This window comes from Gasterosteus aculeatus, chromosome 14 (assembly GCF_964276395.1).
Source record: "Gasterosteus aculeatus chromosome 14, fGasAcu3.hap1.1, whole genome shotgun sequence".
Classification (NCBI taxonomy): domain Eukaryota; kingdom Metazoa; phylum Chordata; class Actinopteri; order Perciformes; family Gasterosteidae; genus Gasterosteus; species Gasterosteus aculeatus.
Window position 1 is genome coordinate 17543061 of NC_135702.1, and position 22997 is coordinate 17566057.

At 45.2% G+C, this 22997-nt stretch overlaps 1 protein-coding gene across 8 annotated transcripts in view; it reads left to right on the forward strand.

The window, feature by feature from the left end:
* The window catches only part of tcf4 (transcription factor 4), a 163933-nt gene that overhangs the window by 60030 nt on the left and 80906 nt on the right, over window positions 1-22997 (forward strand). For all 8 annotated transcript variants that reach the window (XM_078088410.1, XM_078088411.1, XM_078088414.1 and 5 more), the window contains exon 6: window positions 20720-20778. In XM_078088410.1, the coding sequence (XP_077944536.1) occupies window positions 20720-20778 (59 nt within the window). The remainder of the gene's footprint in view (window positions 1-20719; window positions 20779-22997) is intronic.

Below are 22997 nucleotides of genomic sequence, written 5' to 3' on the forward strand. Positions count from 1 at the left end.
GACTGAACGTTTTGTTCTAGTTGTTTGTTCTTGGTTTGAGAAATCACGCCGAATCCAAAACGTTTGAATGTAGTTTTTGCTGTAAAAACATTCAGCTCAGTGTCGAACCTGAAGCCACACAAAGCAGGCGGAGGAGTCGAATGCAGGAATACTGATATTCCTGCGTGTGTGTGCATGCGGTGTGTGTGTGTGTGTGTGTGTGTGCGCATGTGTAGTGTTGGCACAAGATAGCAGTTGCCCCCTGGGCTTCACCAACATGGCACTGCCCCCTCTGCAGCACCATGGCACAGTCTCTGTCTTTGTTGTGGAACTTGCTCTGTTTGTGTGTGTGTGTGGGGGGTGTGTGTGTGTGTGTCAATTTGTGCATGTGTTTGTGTAAGACAAGTACCCTAAAAGAACCAACAGAGTAACAAAAAATGTTGAAACAAACCAGTCGTTTCTCCAGATGAACTCAACATTTGTGTGTGTGTGTGTGTGTGTGTGTGTGTGTGATCTCTTGGGCAGAGCTTGGATGTAGTTTTCTTATTTTCATTTATTCTATTGGCTGATTGGTTGCGTCACTCCTTTGAGATGTTGCGTTTCCACTGAGCGTTACGAGATGGGCGGGGCTAAAGTCTGTCTTCATCTCCTTCTCTTTCTGCTCCCCGTCTTTATGTCATTCCTTCACTGCTTCTCTCGTCCTCGGATCCTCTCCTACTTGCTTCTTTCCTTTACTTACTCCCCTCTCTTCATCCATCCTTTAATCCTCCACTCCTTTTCTCCGTGCCCTTCCCTTTATTTCAATCCCCTGCCCTCTTCTTTTTCTGCTTTTCATTTAGCTTTTCTCTGTTTCTTCCATTTCTTCGTATAGTCTCTTCTTCTGGTTCCCTTTTCCTTATTATTTGTCTTACAACACACATTCCTTGTCTCTTTCTCTCTTTTCTGTCCAATTTTTGTCTTCCTTCACTGTTCTTTTCTTTTGCGTGAGCATTTGAAATGACAGGCATGTGCCTTACATGTCACGTGACTGTGTGACCTTTGACCCCCTGGCGGGGGCTCCACAGCTGGCCTCACACCTTTCACATTGTCTAAAGGCTTCAATCCTGAGAATAACTGCATTTTGCATTGAGGAGGCGTTGTGAATAGAAAAGAAGGCATTTGGTGATGTGCATGAGGCCTCACGTTGTGTTGTGTTGTGTAGACACACCTGCAGCAGTCACATCGCTCCCAAGGATGACATTCCTATTAACTGGTGTTTCATTGGGATTACATGAATATGTCTCGCAGTTATTTCATGATATATGTTACTGTGTGTGTGTGTCTGTGTGTGAAGGTGCCCTCTTTGGGCTTTTGTCTAAACTGAATGTGACTGTTGTGTCTGAGCAGATGTTTCCTGTGACACGCTTTTAGGTAACAGCCTCACCAACAGTGTGTGTACGTGTGTGTGTGTGCGTGTGAGTATGTGCCTGTGTGTTTGTTTGCATGTGTGTGTGTTCGTGTGCATGTGTGTGTGCGTGCGTGTGTGCGCGTGTGTGGGGGCTTGTGTGTGTGTGTGCATGCGTGTGTGTGCGTGCGTGTGTGTGCATGTGTTTGTGTGTGCGTGCGCGTGTGTGTGTTTGTGTGTGCGCGCAGTGTGCGTGTGTGTGCGTGCGTGTGTGTGTGTGCAGGTGTGCGTGTGTGCATGCGTGCGTGTGTGTGTGTGCGTGTGTGTCTGTGTGCGTGCAGTGTGCGTGTGTGCGTGTGTGCATGCGTGTGTGTGTGCGTGCGCGTGCGTGCGTGCGTGCGTGTGTTTGTGTGTGTGTGCGTGCGTGCGTGTGTGTGTGTGTGCAGGTGTGCGTGTGTGCATGCATGCATGTGTGTGTGTGTGTGTGTGCGCGCGTGCGTGCGCCCGTGTGCGTGCGTGCGTGCGTGTGTGTGTGCGTGTGTGTGTGCGCGTGCGTGTGTGTGTGTGTGTGTGTGTGTGTGTGCGTGTGTGTGTGTGTGTGCGTGCGTGCGTGTGTGTGTGTGCAGGTGTGTGCGTGTGTGTGTGTGTGTGTGTGTGCGTGTGTGTGTGTGTGTGTGTGTGTGTGTGTGTGCAGGTGTGTGCGCGTGTGTGTGTGTGTGCGTGCATGCGTGTGTGTGTGCGTGTGTGTGTGTGTGCAGGTGTGTGTGCGTGTGTGTGTGTGTGTGTGCAAGTGTGTGTGCGTGTGTGTGTGTGTGTGCAAGTGTGTGTGTGTGTGTGTGTGTGTGTGCGTGTGTGTGTGTGTGTGCAAGTGTGTGTGTGTGTGTGTGTGTGTGTGTGCGCAGCAGGGACACACAGAGCTCCGTTTCTTCTATTAAAACAACCTGCAAACATCACAAGCAAAGGGCCGGTATAAAAAGTGGCAGAACGCCGGCTGTTGTCGTTCAGCGCCAGAAGTGCGTTGTCATGGTGAGCGTGAGCTGGCAGCCCACGATCCTTCTCTACGTATCAAATATGTGCAAGCTGTTCGCCTGCGTTGCCTTCCACTTTTTAGGTTGTTAAGGCTGTTTCTATGCCAGCATTGACTTCTAGATTTATTTAAGCTATAGAATAAAATGTACTGTCCGTGGTGCTGAATCAATGGCGCTGTTTGGTTTTGCAGCGATAACGGTCTGAAGCCTCGACCTGATGTGGAATTGTGGTTTAATAGTAAAGTGAGAATAGACAAATATAGCATCATTTTGTTAAATGTCAGAGGCTTCAGTATCAGGTCATAATTTATTAGGTCAAATCCATTTTTAAGTTCAATCATTAAAGGAAAAATACCATTGTATGTCACTCTATAAACCTGCATACTACTTAATTATTCAATGTATAATTTTAATCAATTATTTTGAAAAAAAGATTTTAAAAGACGTTTGCTTTGGCAAATCTTTGACCATCGATCAACGCAAATCTTATTAAAAAAAGAGTTCACTCTTTTTTAATGGTATATGTAGTTACATGAACATGAAGTTACAGGAACAAACTTGAATTGAGTTGGCCATCAGCTAAAGCTCTGCTTTAGTCTGCGTGACAAGTCCGTCCTCTTCTCTGGGCTGCTTTGCAAAGTGGCCATTTGTTGCCAATTCATCGGCAGTCTTTCACAAAAGGCCAAACGAAGGCCTACTTTCTCAAAAAGACTCTAAGCATAAAATCAGAATAAACGGGAAGAGGAAATCAGGTTTTAGCCAAAACCACTGAGATTGTATACATGCAATACAAAAAATAAAAACAGATTTGACAGATTTAGGCGGACATTCAATTATTTAAGTAAATAATCAAATCAATCATTAATAAGAATATCATTTTATTACATAAGAAACATTTGCACCATTATACATACGTTTCACTGTACTTATAATGTAAGTGTTCAAACACGTGAAAAAACAAGAATATATTTATATATTTGTGTGTTTTTGGAGTCAAATTTATGCAGTAAATGATGGAGTTTGTGAAACTGGAAAAGGTGTCAAAAGGGAAGCAAAGGAACAACTCAAGGATATAAAGGAACAAACCTCCATTTGTCATAAAATCCATCCACCTGTTCACTGTTTTGCAGATTATTACTTAAACAGAACGCCGAGCTAAATGCAGCTTTGAAAAACAACAACACTGTGATTGTGTTACACTCCATCTTCCCTCCTCTTCTTTCTCTGGTTTCTGTTTCAGCCTCTCCCTCCGGTTTACTTTAGTCTCTCTCTGTACCATATGGTCTACCATGGTACATTTAGCTTGTCAGTGATAATGGATGGCCATGGAAGCCCAGTTTTGCTTTAAGCGCTAGCTTGCTATTCGCTGTCTCGGGGTGTGTGTGTGTGTGTGTGTGTGTGTGTATTGGCTGATGGTTGCTGATGCTTTCGGCTGTTGGATGAGGGATCATGAAGCAAAATCCGCCCTGACGTGCACCCAGCACACCCCCCAAACACACACACACACACTGATCCTCGTTGTTCGTGGTCGTCACTTCCTGGCAGTGTAATTTGAGTGATCTGATTGGTTGATAAATGGAGGGAAAGGGAATCTAGAAAATGTCTTTTACGTCCGATTTAGCTCCAGCTCTGCGGGTCTGCTGAGGGACGACCGGCACGGAGGTTGTGCGGCCGAGCACAGTCAAATGTTATTGCGAACTCACAGAATGTTGTTTTGTAGATATTTGGTCTTTATAAAAAGTCATTTATGTTGTAAAAAATATTTAACAGACTTTGAATAGACCATAATCTCATAATAAAGGAATGAATTGAAAAAGAAGGTGACACAACTTACAGATAATTCTCCGTCATCGGCAGCTGAGCTCCACGGCGACGTCCTGCCTCTCCTTCCAGGGGACAAACATGGAGCCTGGCTTTGGGAAACGTATGGTAGTCAACCCCGAGAAACAGCATCTTTTGATCTCCTTCAGCATGAATCACATGTTTGACAAGAAGGCCTCATTTTATCATAAAATGCTGGTGAAGTAAAAAATAGAAAGAAATCTTCACACCCCAAAGTCTGTGGGAGTCACATTTTGAATAACAGCTAATTCCAAATATATCCAAACGGAATTAGCCACATCCAATTTGGAATATTGTCATGAAATTGAAATGTGTCTATGTTAAAGAATTACAGTAAAGAGAAGTTTTTTCTGCTAAATAGCATTTTCTTTTAACCTTTTACTCTTACAGATTTCTTCCCTGAGTTAGTAGTCATCAATTTACTACTAAAGGATGATGATCTGATCACGGTGCTCGTGACGGCTTTCATCCCTCTCCTCCCTGCCGTCCAATCACTGCCGACTCTCCTCCTCCTTTTCCTTCTTCTCGCCACAAACCGCTCAGTGTTCACTGGCGTCAGCTCGGACATTCAGAAGCAAAACCAACCACAAAACTGAGCTCGGAAGAAAGAGAGCGCGGGAAGGCCTCCTCTTCCCCTCCCTCGTCCTCATCCCTCTCGAGAGGCGAGTGTGCGCCCCGGACAAGAGGCGTGATTGTGTGTTAATGCCACATGGTGCTGTGAGCTTCTCGTGGTTCTTTGGGGTTTTGGGTTCTACGCCTCGCCAAGCAGTTGTGTTGCTGAAACCCACGTTTCTCCTGATGAAGACTGAGGTTTATTTTAAAAAGGCCAGATGAGTGTAACGTGCAGGTATTGAAACGTGTTGCTGGAATATGAGTTGTATATCAAGTGTGTAACCACTATGGCAAGCAACAATTCATATTTGTCACATAAAGAGACACCAAACATAGAAATAAATCATTAAGATATTTGAGTCCCAACACAGTGATCATCTGGAACTCCACAGTAGTGAGTTATCTGAGCTTATGTGGTATCAGTATAAAAAGATGGTTCCGTGTTAACGGAGTGTGAGGAGGAACATTGACGCTGCTTGTCTGATTTGCTCATTCCAAAGCCGATGCACAATACACGAGACGGGCGGAAGCCGATCCGTGACGAATGGCAGCTGGATTGAATTGTGTCGACTCAGCCGGTACGGCCCGTCATATTTCTGCTTGTGGTTAAGTCAGAGATCACTGAGATCCTCTCCTCTCCATCCCTGCAGCTGTGTTCTCCATTCTCTCTCCAGCTGTTGCCAACCAATCACCTGCTCCCTCTGTCGCACACACACACACACACACACGTTATAATTATAGGAGAGGAGTGCTGGCTGGGGGTCTATTTGCACGCATGTATGAACAAAAGAGGGAAAGAACCAGAAAGGGATGGGATTGTTTAGGAAAGGTTGATTCCTAAATAGTTTGATCGATTCATCTTTATTTTTGATATATTTCTGCAGTCGTAATGTAATTTGTTCATTGACAAAACGCGAGAATTGAAAACAAACACACCCATTCTCTAGTCCGTGTCGCCTTATGTTTTTGTTTCATAGGAGAATGATGAGCCATTTAATGCGTGATATAAAGTCGCAGTACTAAATAAATGAAAAACATAGAATAATTGAGACTGCGAAGAAATAAAACAACAGTACAAAAAAGAGTTTTCACAGCGTTATCCATCAGTCGTGCCGCACAGAGCACACGCTAACCTCCATTATGGACGAGCACCATTGGGAGGAGCAAAAGACTGAAAACTAACGGGTGAAAGAGGAAAGGGAAGCAGAGGGAGAGACAACTAGAGCAGCCTGGCTCGTGTCCCACAAACTTTCCTCACGTACCAGCGCCTTAATGTCCCATACGTTGGTTGGTTTCCATGGCAGCAGACGTGGGTAAACTGCTAGCTTTTTCTTCCCACGCCGGCAGGCAGCGGCGTGTTAATGCAGCGGGCAGAGCCTCTGCTGGCACACGCTGAATTGGAGCTGACAAAGGCCTTAAACACCAGGCTGCCGGTGTTGAACCGCCCTGGATGTGAGTGGCCGGTCCACATGCGCTCTGCCTCGGTACCTGGTGCAAAGGGTCTGCACTGCCCCGACATGTTGGCTACCGCTTCACAAATGATACCGACACCATGTCCAAGAAGTTTGTATCCCTATGGTCGGAATGCACTTATTGTAAGTCGCTTTGTAATGTAATGTAATAATGTGTATTTGGTAACTACCCCAGCTCTTGTCTTGCATGCTGGACATACAATGAATTAGTAAACTCCACACTTTTGCATCCTAAAGTAATTCAAATGTCCACAGCTAGCCCCCCCTCAGTACTAGTAGTGTTAGAATTGGCCAGGCCTCCATGCTCGTGGAGTCCCGGTAGCTCAATTTGTTGGCTTTTCTGACCGTAACCACTCAAGGTCAATACCAAACCTCATCCAGTGGCATGGACACCAGCCAGCTGTGCAGGAGAGAGACTGGCCAAGTTCTTGAGCTCCTTGTTCTTCAATTCAATGGGTTTTTGAATGTTTTTTTGTAGGACGACAAAGGTGAGGTCTGTGGGCACCAAGGTCGGAGGATCAATTAGCACCTAGTGGTGAAGGTGCAGATTGCTCCCAACTCAAGCCTGGAGCTTGTTATTGAGCTACGGTGTCGCTTCATTCTGCCTGCTGTAGGAACAGTCCCTTTTCCCCACTCGTCATTTAACCATATTTGATTTAGATCTGAGATAAACATAATAAAACAGCTGCGAGCTAACGCTAAAAGGTTGCTATCGGCTTTCAGTTGGAAAATAACTTTTAAGAACATGATGGTTTCACCTCATGCTATCAGGAAATGCAATGTATTTGAACATGATTTTCAGCGTGGTCATTTTGAAGCTAATATGCTGAGTTTTCCACACGTCTTGTGAAGATATTCTCGCTGTGTAGCACAATCACTGTGGTTCTTGTTCCTCTGAGCTGTACCCAGTTTCTGATGTAGTCTAATGGAGTCAATGATCTAGTGGTTTTCTCTCTATCTCATATTGACTGGAGTCATTTCTAAGTGCAGGTGACATCTCCGTCTCTCCTCCCTTTTCCACCCCCGTTCTTTCTTCGCCGTGCGTCTGTTTCTGCCTTCCTCTCTCCTCCCCTGTCAGGTAGGGTCTCTGATCGCCGGCTCCCACACACTGTGGGAGATATGTCATTATTCTGTAGCCAGGTGGCCCCCAGATCTACAGCTACGCCCCCCATTCTACAGACAGTCCAGGTGCTCCAACGTCCACACGTTTATCTGAATACAAGTAATACAGTGGGAGTCAGGGTGGAGGAGGGGGAGGGATAGCGCTGAGGACAAAATGGGGGAGTGAGTGAGCGTTTAGCCCTAAATGTCTGATTGACACAGCGTGTGGAAGTCAAAGATGCATGTTTGCATCGTATTGTTCATCAGAATGTGTTCAGGAAGTTAGTTCTGAAATGTAACCATGTTTTTGATGTTGTAACACAATTAGTGAACGTCATCAGGACAGGAAGGGCGGCACGGTGGCGTGGTGGTCAGCGCCGTCGCCTCACAGCAAGAAGGTCCTGGTTCCACTCCGCCCAGTGGCCTTTCTGTGTGCAGTCTGCATGTTCTCCCCGTGTCTGCGTGGGTTCTCTCCGGGTTCTCCGGCTTCCTCCCACAGTCCAGAGACATGCTCTGGGGATCAGGGTGATTGGTGACTCTAAGTTGCCCGTAGATGTGTGAATGTGAGTGTGAGTGGTTGTGTGTCTCTGTGTAGCCCTGTGATTGGCTGGTGACCAGTCCAGATGAACCCTGTCTATCGCCTGAAGATGGCTGGATGGACTCCAGCCCCCCACGACCCCGTGTGCAGGGTAAGCGGTTTGACAATGGATGGATGAGGACAGGAGCATTGAAGACTGTTCCACTGCTGGAGGAGCGTGACACTGAGTGTAAAAGAGAATGGCAAATGAGAGCAGAGAGACAAGAACATCTCAAGGGTCTCAGATGCAAACTGGATAACAGAGTTTGCATCTGCTGTTGATTTGACTGCACTCATGAAAGAACTAGAACCTACGGGCCTCTTTGCCCGTGACATGTGCAACCTGGTGAAGGCTTCCATGAGAACAGTGCAGTTCCTTCAAAGCTCGATGCTCTAGCTAGAACACTCTCCCCGACATACATTTCTAAAATAATTCTCATCACAATGCTAGAGAAAGTTAGTAAGTGCCACAAAAGAGTCAAGAAGGTAGCAGAAGGATGAAGGAAGGAGAGGACCACACCGCTTTAGTAAAGGGGGACGCAGAGGAGAGAAGGAGATAGACAACCACGACCGGAGAAAATCTGAATGTGCTTCCAAACCACAGGATACTTTGACCTTTGACCCCCCGGGCCCCAGTCTGACAGCACCTGACCCATTATCCATCCCTTCGGGGTCGTCCCTCCTCCCCCTCCTTCCCTCCCACAGAGAGAGAGAGACAAAAAGACAGTGTCGTCCCCGACAACCATGTAGCTCAGAAAGAACCGTGCAACGAGTCACTTGGTCACATGCACAACTTCTACTAGCGAGGGACAGCTTTTAGCTGCTGCTGCATGTTGGAGATTTGATATTAGCTCCCTTTCACTTGTTAAGCAACCAGAAACCTGTTACTTCTTCCCCAGAATCCAAACTCAAACACGTCGTTCCTTCTCCTCAGGGAGAGAAGGTTATAACGCAAATCTTCCTGGAATGTCAATATTCACTTGGATTTTGCTTTACCTTCTATTTTACTGCATTCCGGACTACATGTGCAACTGTGTTTAAAAAAAACAAACGAATGATCAATTCAAATTTACTGAGAAACATAGAAGTGTTACACTATCCTCTAATTTAAACCATAAAAGGAAACGCTGTAAAACGTTTAGTATTTTTTTAAAGGCAGAGCCCCTATAGATTACACTGTCTGACGTTCTCACTTGTCCCACTGCTCGTATTTTCCCCTAAAAAATACATTTTGTATATTTTGCAATTTTGTGGGTTGGATCCTTTTTTTTAAACATGGCAGTTTGTCTACATTATAAACCGTAGATCCAAAGTGTCGTCACAGTGGGATATTGTGTAATGTGACAGTGAGAGTATTTCCCTGAATAAAATGATCTACATAGTTAAAACATTCATCTCCTGAGTCACATGACAACCTGGAGTCCAGTGAGACAGTGAACAACACGCGGCACTTTAATACTTCCACGTTGTGCTGCTAATTCTAAATTTCACACCGTTTCCTGTCGTCGCTTCCTCTCTCTTTGTCTCCCAGCTGTCCCAACCCGAAAGACAAGAGGAGACGTGTCAAATCCACCTCTAAGAGCCTCTTTACATCGACATTAGCAGTCGTCTGGGTGCCGTACAAAGCCCAAAACACAATTTACAGCTACAACTGCAGCTTTGTCTTCTCCACGGCTAAATGTTGTTCCGTTGATAATGGACTCCCAACACTGAATCAGGCTTTTGCTTTTAGGTAATCCTCAACATTTAACAGCAGATTTCTGCCTTTCTTTTTGCTGTTTTATTGTCTCAGGAGCATAATTGGAGTACGCGCTTTGCTCCATTTGTTTGCAGGTTTTAGGGAGCAATATGGGCTCGGTGCCTCGTGGATGGAACTCCAGATGCTATTGTGTCCCCGTCTTTTTCTGTCTAACTCCTGCCCAAAATCAGTGAGACAACAGCGAGAAATATGGGGGGGGGGGGGGGGATCTAAACCCTGGAAAGAATCAAATCCTCTAATTATCATTCGGCGACACTTGAAGAAGGACAGCGTGTGTGTGTGTGTGTGTGTGTGGGGGGGGTCGGGTCATCTGGAGCACAGGACATGGTGATGTCCACAAAAGAAAACCATCGACATAAAACTTGCGGTGTTTCAGGTGCCATGTTTCCTGCCCCCCCCCCTCAGATCAGAGCGAAGTGAAGGCATTGATGAATTCATGGACGGGTGTGAATGTTGCCAAATCGAGTCAGAGCCCAACCACAGCAGACGCTGTGCCACGGAGGAGACAAAAAAGAGAAGCAGAAGAGAGAGGGAGGGGATGTAAAGGGGGGAGAAGCTTTGGGGGGGTCTCTAATGCCAGCCTTATGCGTCTTTTAGTCGTTTTCCGCCGTCGGGGCTTTTGGCACCGGCACGCCGCTGTCAGCCAGCCAACAAAAAATCTGCAGTGCCTGCCGCATTTCAGCAGCCCTGTTTTGTCTCAGACTGACACACACGCACGCGCTCGCACACGCACGCACACACACACACACGGCGACGCACGGCGACACACACGGCGACGCACGGCGCACGCTGGCCGGCGGTTTTTCTCTTCACGGAAAGCGAAGCTTCGCAAAAGAGACATTTAAAAACTTACGTTTGATAAAAATTCCTCAGTAGGATTTTTTTGCAGCGCACTCAGGCACCTGCTGTTTGGAAGGTTTCCCCCCCCCCCCCCCCCTTTGTCGCCTGGATTGTTGTTTTGTTGTTGTTTATCTATGGAGTCCAGGTTGGAGGAGGAGGGGTGGGGGGTCGGATAATGACCAGGGGTGGGGCGTCTTTGGGTCTCACCCATGGGAACGAGGGGGGGGGGACAAGTGTCATGGCTGCTTCAGAGTTGTCCCCCATCTGCTCCGGGGCCCCGACGGAGGACAAACACACTCTGCGCTTCAGATTTCCACCAGCAAAATAATGTTACTTATTGCACATGAAGCAGATGGATGCGTTTCCAGCAGGTTCATGTCCCGCTCGCATCCGAATAGAGAACAATGTGAAGTAGATGATCATTGTTGTTTATGGAGCCACAGGTCTACCCCCCCCCCCCCCCCCCCCCCCGACAGATCCCCCTCAACACATAGACAACATTGACTCTTCTAACATGAGCACTTTTCAGCATCTGTGTTTTCTATCAAGCGGCATGACGGCCCATTCGATGAAGCTGCACTTATTTCATATTATTTTTTTAAGTTTAATATTTTTACATTTATTATTATTATTTTTTAATGGAAAAATAACAAATATTCAAAAATATGTCAACTTAAAATTGTTATTAAATTGCACAACAAGAGGTTCATGGACTAACAGCCATCTTTGGCTGAAAGGTTCCAAGGCATGCTGGGAAATGTAGGAAATGTAAATATTAAATATTGTCTGTTAACTGCAAATCTTTTTTTAGTCAGTTAAAAGTTAAACCACAATTTTTTATTACGCACAAAAACAAAATCTGTGTATGTGATGAGGTAAACCCCAATAATTAAATGATAGCAAAAGATTCCAGGGGGATCTATGATTTGTTTTTAGGTGTTTTATTTGGTAGCTCCTCAGCTTGCTCTCGGGTCATTGCATCAACAGGTGGCTAACAGCCGCTGCCCCCCCAGCTGCACTTTACCTGTGCATCCACACCGGGCCGCACCGCTCGCTGAGACGTCTGAGTGGGTTTTGTCATTTGAGGAACCCCAGAAGAACCAGGATGGAGACAACCTGCGTGAACCAGTGTGTGGACACAAGATACTTTTACATTCAAACATTTACACTGTTTGGAGCAGACTAGAAGAAATATAAAAAAATGAATGGTGTTTAATACAAATAGATCAGACTTGGATAAACGTGAAACGGTAAAAGGGTCCAACCCGCCACGCGATGAGCTCTGGACCCGACAGATGTGAGCTGGATGCTGCGTCTCTCGAGTCGCTCGTATACGTTCGTCTGTTGTTTAATGCATTCACTCGCTCCGGTGCCAGGACAGCAATGCCTGCTGGGAGTGTGTGCGTGTGGCGGCGACGGGGGGCGACTGTCGATGGTTACTCATCGCCATCGTCTGTTAAATTAATGTGGACCCCCCCAAAATGTACCGCTTTACACAGGACGACAACGCCATGAATAAATATATAGATTATTTCAAATTCAGTGCTGGCAGGATCGTCTATTGTGTCACTTCTATTGTGTGTGTGTGTGTGTGTGTGTGTGTGTGTGTGTGTGTGCTCGTGTGTCTGTGTGCTCGTGTGTGTGTGTGTGTGCTCGTGTGTGTGTGCTCGTGTGTGTGTGTGTGTGTCTGTGTGCTCGTGTGTGTGTGTGTGTGTGTGTGTGTGTGTGTGTGTGTGTTGGTACCTCACAGACTTTGTAGAAACTTCTGGACCGGTGCCCAGCGGTGTCATGGAAACGCTTGAGTCGCTCGCAATGATTCATGTCTGCACAGTCCAACCCTCCCCCAATCACACACACACACACACATGCAGGAGGGAGAGTCCAACCCTCCTTCTCTCCTCCCTACCCCCTTCTCTCCCTCCCTACCTCCTTCTCTCCTCCCTACCCCCTTCTCTCCTCTCTACCTCCTTCTCTCCATCCCTACCTCCTTCTCTCCTCTCTACCACCTTCTCTCCCTTCACTCCCTCCTTCTCTCCCTTTCTACCCCCTTCACTCCCTCCCTACCCCCTTCACTCCCCCTCTACCCCCTTCACTCCCTCCCTCCCTCCTTGTCTCCCTCCCTACCTCCTTCACTACCTCCCTACCTCCTTCTCTCCTCCCTACCCCCTTCACTCCCCCCCCCCCCCTCCTTCTCTCCCTCCCTACCTCCTTCTCTCCCTTCACTCCCTCCTTCTCTCCCTCTCTACCCCTTCACTACCTCCCTACCTCCTTCTCTCCTCCCTACCCCCTTCACTACCTCCCTACCCCCTTCACTCCCTCCCTACCCCCTTCACTCCCTCCCTCCTTCCCTCCCTCCTTCTCTCCCCTGGACGTCATCTCGCCGTCCTCGTCAAATCGCACTATTAGTCACATGGTTTATTAAGGTGGACGTCAGAGGGATCACGTCTTCTGACTGCTTCCTTTCAGGACTCTGTGAAAGTGTCTAGACGTGGACATGGACGGCTCCGTCGGGCCGCTGAGGGACAACCACCGGTTGGGTGTCTGAGGTGATGGACAGAGTCCATCAAGAGGACGCACAGCTATTCCACAGGATCTCAATTTAAATGACAATGGCTTAAATTGACAATGACTACTTTCTACTTTCTGCGTGTTTGTCTTCCACTGAATGAACAACAGTAAAAGCACAAACAACAAAGTATTTAATGATTTAATCAATGAATTGATTACAATTATTTGAAAAATAACAGATTCCAAATCTTAATAAAAAGTTGAAAGATCAAAATACCGCCAGGACTCGGTTCCTTCTGTTTCCTTCCATCCTTTAGTGGTTGTGTATTTCTCTCTGTGAGGTAACATCTGTAAGTGCTTCTACATCTGGATGATACACATTTATTCATTCATCTTTTTGCTCACATGAATTAATTTGGACAATTCAGAAGCTGTGGGATACTTGCAGGGACGTGTCCCCAACCCCCCCTGGCCCCCATCTCCTCTCATCACTTCCTCCTCCTCTTTCATTTCCTCTCCTTCCCTTGTTTGCTCTCCACTTGTCTCCTCTTGTGCTCGCTCCTCTCTTGTTACCTTCTCTTTTGTCTTCCCTTGTCACTTATTGTCCTTCCTGTCCTCTCTCCTCCCCTCCTGGTGCTCTCCACCCTCTCGTTCTCCCCCGTTCATCTCTCCTCTGATCTGTGTTCGCTGCTTCTGACATAAAGGCTGTTCTTTAGTTAATGGAACTGCATTAAAGTAATTAAGATGAGCCGTATTATGAAGAAGTAATTAATCAGGAGAAAGTACAAAGCTCTCTGGATCACAGCGTATCCCTTGTAGTCTTCTCTTCTGTGTCTGGAGGAGTGAAGTCCAGTGGTCATTTCGCGCAGCATCTTCTGTCCCACAGGGACGTTTCTGAAGGGTGGAGCATCTCGTCACCACGTAGCTCCTCGCTGCGTGGGGACGTTCATCGACGCCTGCTCCTCACTGGGGGGCAACGTATCGTCACCTAAATCAGGACGGGACAGTTTATGAAGGTGTTCCTTCATAGAAAATACGTTTTTTGCTTTTCCGGCTCTCTCCCCTTGCTGACATATCGACCAATCACAGGCCGTGGTTCTGACAAGTCGACCAATCACAGGCCGTGGTTCTGACAAGTCGACCAATCACAGGCCGTGGTTCTGACATATCGACCAATCACCGGCTGTGGTTCTGACAAGTCGACCAATCACAGGCCGTGGTTCTGACAAGTCGACCAATCACAGGCCGTGGTTCTGACATATCGACCAATCACCGGCCGTGGTTCTGACATATCGACCAATCACAGGCCGTGGTTCTGACATATCGACCAATCACAGGCCGTGGTTCTGACAGGTCGACCAATCACAGGCCGTGGTTCTGACAAGTCGACCAATCACAGGCCGTGGTTCTGACATATCGACCAATCACAGGCCGTGGTTCTGACAAGTCGACCAATCACAGGCCGTGGTTCTGACATATCGACCAATCACAGGCCGTGGTTCTGACAAGTCGACCAATCACAGGCCGTGGTTCTGACATATCGACCAATCACAGGCCGTGGTTCTGACATATCGACCAATCACAGGCCGTGGTTCTGACAAGTCGACCAATCACAGGCCGTGGTTCTGACAAGTCGACCAATCACAGGCCGTGGTTCTGACATATCGACCAATCACAGGCCGTGGTTCTGACATATCGACCAATCACAGGCCGTGGTTCTGACAAGTCGACCAATCACAGGCCGTGGTTCTGACAAGTCGACCAATCACCGGCTGTGGTTCAGCGGCTGCGGTCCTGACTGTACAACATCTGTATGGCAGCTCTGATCTCATATACACTGTAGTGTTAACATCCCAACATCCCAATAATATTAGGCAGAAGTTTTAGGGTGAAGAGGTCAAAGTTAAACACAACTGTTTGCATTGTACAAACCTGAATGACCCGCCGGGCGTTCTGAGTGTTGGGTGTCGACTTTGTTCCTTGCAGATGCGTGTAGTTCCACAACAAGGTGAAGGTGAAGGGAAAAAGAAAGAAACGAATAAAATGCTTATTTAGCAAAAGTGTTTAGACAAACAACAAAGTAGAACACTAAGCGCGCAGTCTGAGAGTCGCTCTGGGCTTCGAGCAGGCAGACAGAATACAAAGTGTCCAACAAAATCCTCCACGCGTGTCTCTGCTTTTGGATCGTATAAACTCTCCCTGGTTTCGTATCGCGCTGGCTTTGTCCCGCACAGCGCTTCTCAATGAGCGTGCTGGTAAAAATACGGGAATAAAAGGTAAAATAATAATAGCAAGCATAAAAAACCTGACGGTGTGACATCACGTGAAGAGATTGTCTGTTGGAGAAAGACCTTGAGTGTCTGAGGCTGGCCAGAGACACACGGAGAGCTGTCTGCTGCTCGTCAAATGTGAATAATACGAAACCACCAAATGTGGCCACCCAAATACTTTGTATGCTATGTGCACACTGATGTTTGATAATCCTGAAAGAAGATAGCATACAGAGGAGCGTTCAAACAGTGGAATGCTGCCCATTGCAAGAAGTTCATGTTTTTGTGTAAAAGAAGAAGCAGAGGTTGGTAATGGGCCGGTTAAAGCCGCCTATAGCTTGATCACAGCTAATAGTCTGTTCCCGTCGGCTCGCTGCTCGTAATGGAGCTTATTTGTGTTTCCTCTCTCGGCGTTGTTGATTAGCAGGGATTTGGTCCTCCCGGCTCACTGACTTCTTTATGGGCTTTTTTTGGCAGAGTGGGCTGACCCCCCCTCCTCCACCTTTTGGACGCCTGCAGCCAGCTCACTCTAATGAGTGGCGGGTCGTCTCGGGGTCCTCCTCACGGCCAATGAGCCTGTTTATGTTTGTCGTCCAGGAGAAAATATCACTGCAGAGTTTGTAGGAAGCAGAGTCGAGGTTAGAAAGCCTCTTTCTTCAGATTGGAGGCAGTTTGGTTTAGTGTTTGCATTTAGTTTAGTTTGTGGCTGTATTGCATTCATATGTCACCTCATGGTTGAGTTAGAAGGAAAGATTTACAGGGTTATACTACATAGGAAGGTTAGGCGACCGGTCTGAAGATGCAGACAACCTGTTGGTATATTTGACTTTTCTGCACCCTGACATCTGATCCAATGAACCTTTGAGGTATCGACGAGTCTTCCAAGAAACAGTTTGTTTGAACACAGAGCAAATCGGAGATTATGTTTAGTGTTTGACAGGTTGGCGGTCAGACCACCACCAAGTTCCTCAGCAGTTAGGTTTTTTATTGAGCCCTACATAGATGAAGAACTGTGTATTTAGGATGTTCCTGAAGGCACTTTGGTCGTCTGCTAAGCCGTAGTGAAGACTGTTTCCTGAGAAGTCATTGGAGAGTAGACGGGTTTGTGAGTGGGAACCCTGTCTGAGACTGGCCAGGTTCCTTGAAGGACAAGCAGGGTTTGTAAGTCTTTGTGAAGACATTGTTGTGTGAAGACATTGCTGAACAACTACTTCTTGTTAGATCTGATTTTAAAGACTTTTGAGAATTGCTGGTTACCTAGAAAATGTCCAGCTTCGAGAATTGATTCCAAAAGCCCTCGACAGATGAAGGACCTCTTTGTTCCCATTGTTCCTTGAAGCGTCGTTGTGGTTTCAGAAGCTTTCATGAAGCAGTTTATAAGATCTAATGACACTCATGATCATCCTTTGGACAGATGTCAGAAGTTTTAGAGTCGCTGCTGTGATTAATTAATGGAGGCTCTTCAAGGCCTCTATGGTGCTATAAAACCTTGGAATAAAGTCCTAGAAATACTGCAAGATCATATACCACTTAAAATAAGTCTTTTTTAAAGAGCCTTCCAAGGTTCCCTTGACGTGCATTCACACGTGCACCTCTCCTTGGAAAGGTTTCATTTTGACGAGTCGAGGGTTTGACAGAGAAACAGAAAAGAAGCGACAAGAGAGGAGGTTCTGCTGGGATCTCATCCTAAGTGGTCTGAGAGCGGCAGAGGACATTGGGGCTTCAGTAGTAATGTAGATTGTCGCTGGCATTACTAGATCCGTCATTTTTCCTGGACAGACTTTGCCACGGCTGATTTATTGGAAGGCGTCCTCTGGATTTGTGCTTCAAATGGGTCAAATTGAGGCAAATTTCAAAATACACAGAGCTAATTCACATTAGTCTGCTGAACAAAACGGTAAAAAAAAAATGTTTATGTCATTAAAAAGAGAGACGGAACATTTAATATAAAAACCCTTTTGTCTCAACAACAAAAAAAATAAATATATATATTTAAATGACTTCTTTGAATATGTTTGATGAATGTAAAAAAGATCTGTGTGTGTACCGTGACACGGTGTGTGTGATCTTGTGCCTGACACCTTCCCATGATGCTTTGCGCCGTACCTGCCTGGCTTTTTTTCTCTTTAATGTTGCTCTCTCTATAACAGCCAAATTCAAATGGCAGTGTGTGTAATACATGAGCTCGGCCCTCAGAGACAGCAGAGGTGAAAAGGTCACTGTGTTTGGACAAAAGTTAAGAACTGGGCTTGCGCAACTGGTCAGAATATCTATTTTTTTACCTTCATTAATCAGGCCGATCAGAAACATTATTCAGTCATGCAGACTTTTTTAAAATCTAAAAAAGAAAAGTTCTAGAAGTACTGCCGTTCTAAAATATTCTGAAGGATTTTTTGCAAATCCAACAAAAAAAATCCTTTTTCATGAAATACATGAATATCAGGATTCACATTCTTTACCATTCTGGACACACAGAACAATATTGTGAGAACTACTGATGATCTTTAACAATCTTTAATAAGTGGTGTGAGTGTGAGCACACGTCGTCTGGTAAAAGGTTATAAATGTTTGGGCTGTGGCAATAAATATATGCTTGTGTTTTATTCTCTTTTCTCTATTTTGTAGATTCCAAAATACAAATTGCAGGATACAAAAGAAAAATGTTTATTCATACGGTGCTCAACGTGTTATTTTATGACGCGCTGCTGTGGCCCCGAGGCCCCGAGGTGCTTCACCCATTCTTTGTGTTACGTATCATGTATCTTGTATCTTGTTCTTAATATTATTCCTGGACAGGCTACTGGATTTGTGTGACATTTTAGTTTATTTTGGAATGAAGTGACCCTTTTAAGGTATTTTAAGAGGTAATTAATTGAATGGTGATCGGATGGAAAGAGGAAAGGAAGAAATAATGAATCTGAGGTTGTTCATGCTGATTTCACGCAGCCCTATTGAGCAACGGCAATGAAGACATAAATAAACACAAGTGAGCAAATGGTAAATCATACCGTATATATTTGTGTAATTAATTGAATGAATGAATGCATTATGTGATGATGACAATAGTAAAATATTGAAGAGTGAATTAATAATACAGTTGACCGATGAGAGAAACAAAACCGAATGAGCAGATTTATTTTAATTATATTTATTGTATAGATGGATCGTAAAAAGCTCTGCGGCTTCTGTGTCATTTATTTTTCACAGCAAACTGTAAAACCTTAATACATAAAATATTTATTTGTCAAGTCTTTGAGACATTTAGAATTGTTTTTATTGAATACAATATTTTGGTGTTATTTCTAAACATTTATATCATAATTCATAGTAGAAATTTTGCATCTTAATTGTACAATAGTTGAAGGATTTTTCAATTTTTTGCAAAGGTGTTTGCACCGTTCTATCGACATAGCTCTTTGTGTGTGTGTGTGTGTGTGCGTGTGTTTTTGCATGCATTGGGTGCTGTATTGCATCTGCTGGATTAATTGCACATGATTCTGTGTGTGGATATATTTTGGTACCATGTAAAAGTACGTTGTGTGTCTGTATGTTAGTTTGTGTGCATGTGTGTATCTGTGTGCATCTGTGCCAGTGATTTCCAGTTATTTGTGTGTGTGTGTGTGTGTGTGTGTGTGTGTGGGGGGAGTCTTTGTATAAGTGCCAACTCGGCCCAGCTGGCATCAGTCTTAGCCGAAGCCGAGGCCGCTGGATCGGTCGCACACAGAAACACACACACTCATGGTCGACCACGTTCCCATTCTGTGCGCCTGTAATTATCCACCTCTTCTGCATCGACTACCCTGTTGGCGTGCTTTCAGCGCCGCTCTATGCACGCCTGATTCCAACCCTTCACCACGTACACGCTCCATTCTCCTCCACACCAAACCCTCCATCTCATCACGACCCGCACAACCTAATTACACACTAACCGCGGTTTGATATTTACACTGGCTGCAGATTTAAGGTTTTATGCGAGAAGAAGGTCCGCTTGGTTAAAAATACTCTCCGAGTGGTTTGCCTGAGCTCAGGAGGAGAGCGGAGCACGTTGAGGAGCGGGAGGGGAAATTAGCTTTGTTGTCAACACGCAGCTTTTTTGAAAAACTCATCAGACCTTTTTCTACGGTGTCTTAGAGACGTCCCCTCATGTCACATGCTGATCAATACATCAGACATGTTCTGAGCTCTTTGTTTTTCTCATGTACTTGGACTGTGCATCTGATGCAGGGTAACCCAAAGAGGATGATGCCTATTTAACCAGACTACTAACAGCAGTAGTCTGGATTCATGAATAGCACCACAGGTGGATTTGTGCAGTATGGTTGGTGTCATTCTGAGCCGTCGAGACGCAGACCGTGCATGAGAAGTCCCCCATTGGCTGGTGTGCTGTCCTAAAGACTCCACAATGCATCCCGTTAGATGGATGAAACAACGCTTTTAAAATCCACAGGAATCAAGGGAGTAGATTGTTCCTTGGCTTTTAGATGTTTGGCCACCTGAAAACCTGAAATACCGTCTCTCATGTTTAGTTTGTTTTGTCTGCACAAATCTACACCTAAAGGAATGTGGAGGATGAAAGTTGTGTTCCTGGATTAGAGGCTGGAGCCGTTAGCGTGAAGAGGTTTCTACGCATCACAGGCATAGCAGATGTCTCACAAGGACACACACACACACACACACGCGCACACACACACACGCACACACACACACACACACACACACACACACACGCACACGCACACACAGGGACTACTCCGGAAAAGTCACGTTGGCCTTTTTCTGCCAATGGCTGAATAAATGAAAGAAAGCTTTAAGTGTACTTCTTATAGAAATGAGTCCCTCTTAAATATATAATAAATAATAAATAAATCCATCAACATTCACGGATATATTATTTATTAAACATCAGATCCCATTGAGTCCATGTTGACTAAATATACCAATTGATGAAACAATAATGAAACAATAAAATGTATGGACCAATTAATGGGAAAATGCACCCAATAAATAGCTAATGGCCAGCGCCACGTTCCCATTGGTCATTTCGTGTAGCTCCGTTTTCCATCAACAGTGGATTACGTTTAGTGTCGTCAAGTCAGTCGATAATAAATAATGATACACCTGCTGTAATGTAATGTTGTACATCTGAAAGAGATGTAGTTCATATAAATGAATGAAACCTTCATTAAGCAATATGTTGTCACTCAGTAATAGAAACGATTGAGTGGTTCCTTGGTTTGGATCATTTAGTACCATTGTGGTGAATGTTTCACCTGCTTTTCTTTGGTATCTTTTCGTAGTAAATGAATGAAGACGTGGATGTGACTCTTTCCTTCTTGTCCTCCTGCAGGTAAAACAGAGAGGAGCTCCTACTCGTACGGCAGAGAGTCCAACCCGCACTGCCACCAGGTCAGTCAAAGGCATTTAGCACTGCAGCTAATGTCTCCATCCTTCTGTCTGTGTGATTGTTTCTCATTGTTTATCTGCATAAAGCTTTGGCCGATTAGTAGTGGTTTCATCACAACAAATCGTCTCGTATGAAGTCATCTTTATCTGAAGATATTTAGTAGAACAACAAGTGATTTTGTTATTTCATTATTTAGCGTCAATCATCCTCTCGACGACTAAAAACAACAGCTGCCACATCTTTCTATTAAATGTATTCTGATCTTTTCCAGAGGGATGAATCTCTTAACCACATATTCCCAACTTCATAAAACTAATAGTTTTTCATTTCAACTTCAAGTCTAATTCTTTTTGGAAAGAATATTAATGGCCGCCGTGGCGCCAGGTGTTACGGAGAATTTGGTAATTGCTCCGACCTGTGATCTTCCAGCTCAGTTCCCACGGACCACATGCACCCATGACCGGATGTACATTATTGATTGAGAGAATGTGCAGATGTTTGCGTTTAATTCAGCCGGTGGAATAGAAGCTTGATTTGCTCGCTGAAATCTGATTTTTTGAAAAAACAAACAAATCACATACGAACGCCGGCTGTGGGAAAAGTTGAGTCTGATGTCACAAATGTATTTATTCATGCATCTAGTAATTAAAGCGGATGAAAGAAGTGCATTTTGGTGCTGATGAAAGGTAAAGCTGCTCTAAAAGATGCTGCTACGCTTCCTTTCGCCGCGTTAGACGCCGGTGTTTCACGTCGGGTGACTTTCCACATCTGCTGAACTGCCTGTATGCACCACTTTGACCGTCAGTAGCATTTATTTCTTTACTGTATTAAAATATTCCCGCATACTTCCTTATAGCTGTCTTGATATCAATCTATTTGTAATCTTTATGATTACAAATCCACCCTGTCACTCATTCACTCATTCATTCTTAATTTACCCTTCAACCTGTTCACCTATTCATGCATTATGTTCAGGCATCTGTCATTTGAGGACATTCACTCATGCAATAACCTCTCAATAGGATATCGGAACGTGCATTCATCCATCCATATAACCTTTGAGTTATGGATTCATTTATTGGTTGTTGTGTGGATGTTGTCACTTTACGGTCTAGTCTCTCCATCTGCAGTACTCATGTACTTATACATTCATCCATTCATTGAAATGTGTTCTTTCATCAGTCCATTTTGTTGCATCCATCCATCACCAACTTGCTGATTTTTTATATTTAAGCACTGTGCATAACCAGCTGTGGCCTTTTGTGAGGCTACAAACTAAACTGTAGAGGACGAAAATATGAAATAAATCAGACATTACTGCCTCACTGGCCACTTTCCTACTGGGCTGCTGTCAAATTATCCTGTTACACAGTCTGAATGGCCCCTGATGGAAATTGTTTGGAAATGGCAGATAAATTTACATGCTGGGCTGAAGTCCAAAATCCTCTGGCTTCATCGTCGGCCGTTAGTGAAAGAAAAAAGGGAAAAGAAAAACACTTGGCGGGAGGAGGAGCTCGCGCGCTAACAGCAGGAATATTTCCAATGACCCCAGTTTGTTCCACAAGGCTGACCGACTCCAATACATTGGTACCATTGGTGAATGTAGGTATGGGTTCCATATGTTCTCCTTTACAACGTTTAACTGATTATTACACACACCTTGACTCCGTAGCTCCGTCTCCATCTGTGATCTGTAAATCTACCTCCGGCTGAGGTCCCAAACGTTTACCTGCATCATCTGGATTGACTTCATTACTCCATCTCACGTTGTGTTAATCTTATCAGATTTCCTGTGTGGGACTTGGGAGGGTGGTTAGTGCAGCGCACTGCACTGAATGATGAGTCCTGTCCGGTTGGAAGGAGCAGTTGCTATTGGCCGCATTGATGAAAGAAATATGTGTACTTGAGATTTATCTACTTACAAACATCTCGATGCATTCTGGTCCTCAACCAAATAGTTTGGCTTCATTTGTTTCCAAAGCCGACCACCAACCTGTTAAGATCCAGAGGTTCACACATGTGACGTAATCGTAGAGCTACGTACATGGAAAGACAAAAGACACACACAGTAATCACGTTGCATTTGTTTGTCTCGTATTCCAGCTGTTTGTATCGCCGAGCGACGGCGTTTGATCACAGCTCATCTGACCGCTTGTCATTTTACGTCCACAGCGGCACACGTTTTAGTGTCCGTGCGTCCGTCTTCACAATGGGAGATGGA